Source organism: Sinocyclocheilus rhinocerous, unplaced genomic scaffold (assembly GCF_001515625.1).
Source record: "Sinocyclocheilus rhinocerous isolate Xijiao unplaced genomic scaffold, SAMN03320098_v1.1 scaffold936, whole genome shotgun sequence".
NCBI lineage: Eukaryota > Metazoa > Chordata > Actinopteri > Cypriniformes > Cyprinidae > Sinocyclocheilus > Sinocyclocheilus rhinocerous.
The window spans coordinates 487,131-491,298 of NW_015662583.1; the positions used below are offsets into that span (position 1 = coordinate 487,131).

The following is a 4,168-nucleotide window of genomic DNA, read 5'->3' on the forward strand; positions in this document are numbered from 1 at the left end:
TATATATATATATATATATATACACACACACACATGTATTTTTAAACATTATATTATTTTGTTGCAACTGTATTGCTGATTTTTATTTCAGTATTTTTATTATTTAATTTTATGCAAAATATAAACAATTATAAATATTTTTTTTTATCCAGAAACGTCAAAGTATTGTTTTGGACAATAAATACTGTAATTAATACATTTACGACATTTAAAATAAAATAAAATTACAGTGTTTAAAACAAGTGTGACAACTTGCCCCAACTTATAATTCTCTTGTCCTGAGGTCATATTTTTCCTGCTGGTTTGAGTATATTATACAGCTGACTTTTATCTTTAGCTATTTGCATTGCAAAACATGTTTTGAAGTAGAAGTTTGAAACAATATAATAGAAAGTGTAGCTGTTATGTAAGTGAAGTTTTGAGCTGTACTCATGTCGATGGATGAAGCACAACTTATAATTCTCTTGTCCTACAATCAGCGTTTTTCCTGCTGGTTTATATTATACAGCTGTCTTTTATCTTTATGTATTTGCATTTTAGATCAGAATTCATAATCTTGAGCTGTTTTTAACTAGATGTTTGAAACAAAACCACAGCTACACTCTAAAAAATGCTGGGTTAAATACAACCCAGTACTGGGTAAAACAGGGACAAACCCAGCAATTGGGCTTTTTTGACCCAGCGGTTGGGTTACTACCCAGAAGGTTGGGTTAAACATTTAACCCAACCGCTGGGTCAAAACAAAATGCTTGGTTAAATACAACCCAGTGCTGGGTAAAATAGGGACAAACCCAGCAATTGGGTTGTTTTGACCCAGCGGTTGGGTTAAATGTTTAACCCAACCTTCTGGGTAGTAACCCAACCGGTGGGTCAAAACAACCCAATTGCTGGGTTTGTCCCTATTTTACCCAGCACTGGGTTGTATTTAACCCAGCATTTTTTAGAGTGTATAGAGAAACTAGCTCTTATGTAGCCTAAGTGAAGTTTTGATCTATACCTGTGTATATGATCTCTAATAGAAAGATGAAGCGGTAATAAACAGCTGTTTTTAATCACTCTCATTCTGACAGCACTGTAATATTATGTTAATAATATTATATTGTGTATATTATGACCCAGCTTGTTGGGTTTTATACATGAACCCATTTGCTGGGTTGTTTTTGGACAGTGCTGGGTCAGAAGGTTTTTCATAGAAATGCACTCTAAAATCTGTTTTATCCAGGACAAGAACTGTTCATATACAATATCTTTTTTATTCAATGTCAAGTCAGTCTTTTACAATCATAAAATCTTCAAAAACATTCAATAAAGGTTGTAGGACGTGACAGGGGCAGCCAATGGGAATCTGTGGTTAGAAAACTGCTGCCATAGGCTTAATTAAATGACTTATATTCATGACTTATCTTGTATTCATGTTTGAAAAGTTACCTCAAAAACAGTTTTATGCCATCTTGTCTGTCAGACATTTAAGTTTCAGTCAGAGGAGCGCAGTGATTCTTTTGAATCGCTTCTTTTTAGTGAACCGGTCGAACCGGTTCACCAAATCAGAATGAATCGTTTGAAACAGTTCGAATCTCCAGTAAGCACTGAGCCACACATTACTTAAATGACTCACTTTCTTTCTGTCTTTCCCCTCAACTGTATCGTAAAATGGTTCGTTAATTGAAGCTTTTCAACACGTTGCACATTAATGACATCTTGTGGTCAAAAGGTGCCAAGTCATGTTTGGACTGTTTCATAAAATAAATCAATTTGTGCTACAAAAATCATATAAAGCATAAAAAAAAAAAATGTCATTGTACTTACACAAAGTATGAATAAATGAGTCTGCGAATAAATTAATGAAAAAAAATAAAATAAGCATGGCTCATGTTAATCTTCATTTATTTTGATCATACACTAAAAAATGCTGGGTTAAAAAGGGACAAACCCAACTATTGGGTTGTTCTGACCCAGCGGTTGGGATGTTCTGACCCAACTATTGGGTTGTTCTGACCCAGCGGTTGGGATGTTCTGACCCAACTATTGGGTTGTTCTGACCCAGCGGTTGGGATGTTCTGACCCAACTATTGGGTTGTTCTGACCCAGCGGTTGGGATGTTCTGACCCAACTATTGGGTTGTTCTGACCCAGCGGTTGGGATGTTCTGACCCAACTATTGGGTTGTTCTGACCCAGCGGTTGGGATGTTCTGACCCAACTATTGGGTTGTTTTGACCCAGCAGTTGGGTTCAAAACAACCCAACCGCTGGGTCAAAACAACCCAATAGTTGGGTTTGTCCCTTTTTAACCCAGCATTTTTTAGAGTGTATATGCCTGAGCCATGCTTATTGTTTCATAAATGACTCATTTATTCATATTTTGTGTAAGTAAAATGCTTCATTTCACCATCACTACTAAAAAATGCTGGGTTGTTTCAACCCAGCTTTTGGGTCAAATATGGACTAACCCAACTTTTGGGTTAAAAGTGTAATTTAAAAATTTAACCCACCAGCTGGGTTAGTCCATATTTGACCCAAAAGCTGGGTTGAAACAACCCATCATTTTTTTTAGAGTATACAGTAATAATTTGATAGGAATACACTGTAATACATGCCTTAATTTCATCATTCGTTCATCATTTATTGACAGTAAAAATAACCCAGCAGCTGAGTGACAGAAAAACTACCCAGCACCTGGAATATTAAATATCACCCAATAAAATGACCCAACAGGCTGAACCTATAGTGTTTGGGTAAAAAAAAATAACCCAGCATTGTTTTAGAGAGGCTGTACAATAACAAAACACCATAATATTAAAATGTAAATTACTTTATTTTTCACATTACCACCACAACGAGAGTTTTGCTTTTAATTAATTAATTTTAGAATGCATTAACCACAATAATGAGACATGCAGATAGAGTTTTATTTCTGTTTATGGTTTCCATTAAAATGAGAGTGCATCATGCAGTCAGTCAGTCGAGTAAATCCAGATGTGCATCTGTTCAGAGCTGAGGAACACCAGCCACCATCTCACTCTCAAACCCACATTCATCACGGCCTCGCAGGATCTTAAAATAACCTGCAAACACAGAGATTTACTCTGACTGCAGTCCCACAGCTGTGAGACTTTCAATTACATGCTATTATTAGATTGTCTGTTTTCATTTTCATTTCAGCTAAAGTTTTAATCATTTATAATATATATATATATATTTTTTTTTGACATTTTATTCGTTTTGCTGTTTTTAAATGCCTATATAATTTTTTTATTTCTGTTTTAGTTTTAGTTATTTTAGTACATCAAGATAAACTAAGTGAAATGAGAAATGCTGCCTTGTCAGCTATAGCTGAAATAAAATAAGTTAAAGCAGCACTATGTAACTTTTGGCGCTCTAGCGGTTAATAAACAGAACTGCACACAACCCGCGGAAGAACATTCCGACCGGAGCTACTTCTCTAAGTTTATGTCTGTGGCGATTCACGCAGGTATGTGTTACTCCGCAGCGGTGACCAGGCTGCAATAGTCCAAATATAAGTACTTATTATAAGTGTACCGGAGTGATTCGGAATAAGACAAAAACGCGCTTTGGAAGATGAATTCATGATGTACTCGCTCATTATATACATTTAGCAAATTTGAACACAGAAAAAGTTACATAGTGCTGCTTTAATGTTTTTTGTATTTATTTTAGCTTAGTTTCAGTTTTTTAGTTAACTATAATAACCCTGTCCCAGACATAAGATCTGTGTTATATGGAAAAACCAACCTATTTTCCAAAACATTAATAATACATTTAAATAATAAGTTATTATAATTTTAATTAATCAATACATTATTAATTAATTAATTAATTATAATAATGCATTATCATATTTATAATAATTTATTATCATTATTAATGAATTAGTAAAATTTGAACTGTATGGAAAAACAAACATTTTCCACAATATTAATAATAATGTATTATTATAATTTTATTAAGAACTCATAAAATTTACAACTATCTTTATTTAAATGTAATATGTTTTATTTATTTTAATATATTTCTAATGAATTTATTTTATATTGTATGTTATTTTATTCTAGGTCTGCAACTTAGAAATGTTCAAAAGAAACTCATAAATTCTACAACTATTTGTAGAACTATATTATAAATATAATTTTTTATATTTTTTTTATTTTTT

General features: G+C 33.1%; 1 protein-coding gene across 1 annotated transcript in view; it reads right to left on the reverse strand.

Annotated features, from left to right (window-relative positions):
• Nucleotides 1–2,834: 2,834 nt before the first annotated feature.
• ctsbb (cathepsin Bb) overlaps nucleotides 2,835–4,168 on the reverse strand; it is a 7,117-nt gene continuing 5,783 nt past the window's right edge. The window contains exon 10 of the mRNA XM_016538192.1: nucleotides 2,835–3,062. Within this exon, the coding sequence (XP_016393678.1) occupies nucleotides 2,986–3,062 (77 nt within the window). The 3' untranslated portion in view covers nucleotides 2,835–2,985. The remainder of the gene's footprint in view (nucleotides 3,063–4,168) is intronic.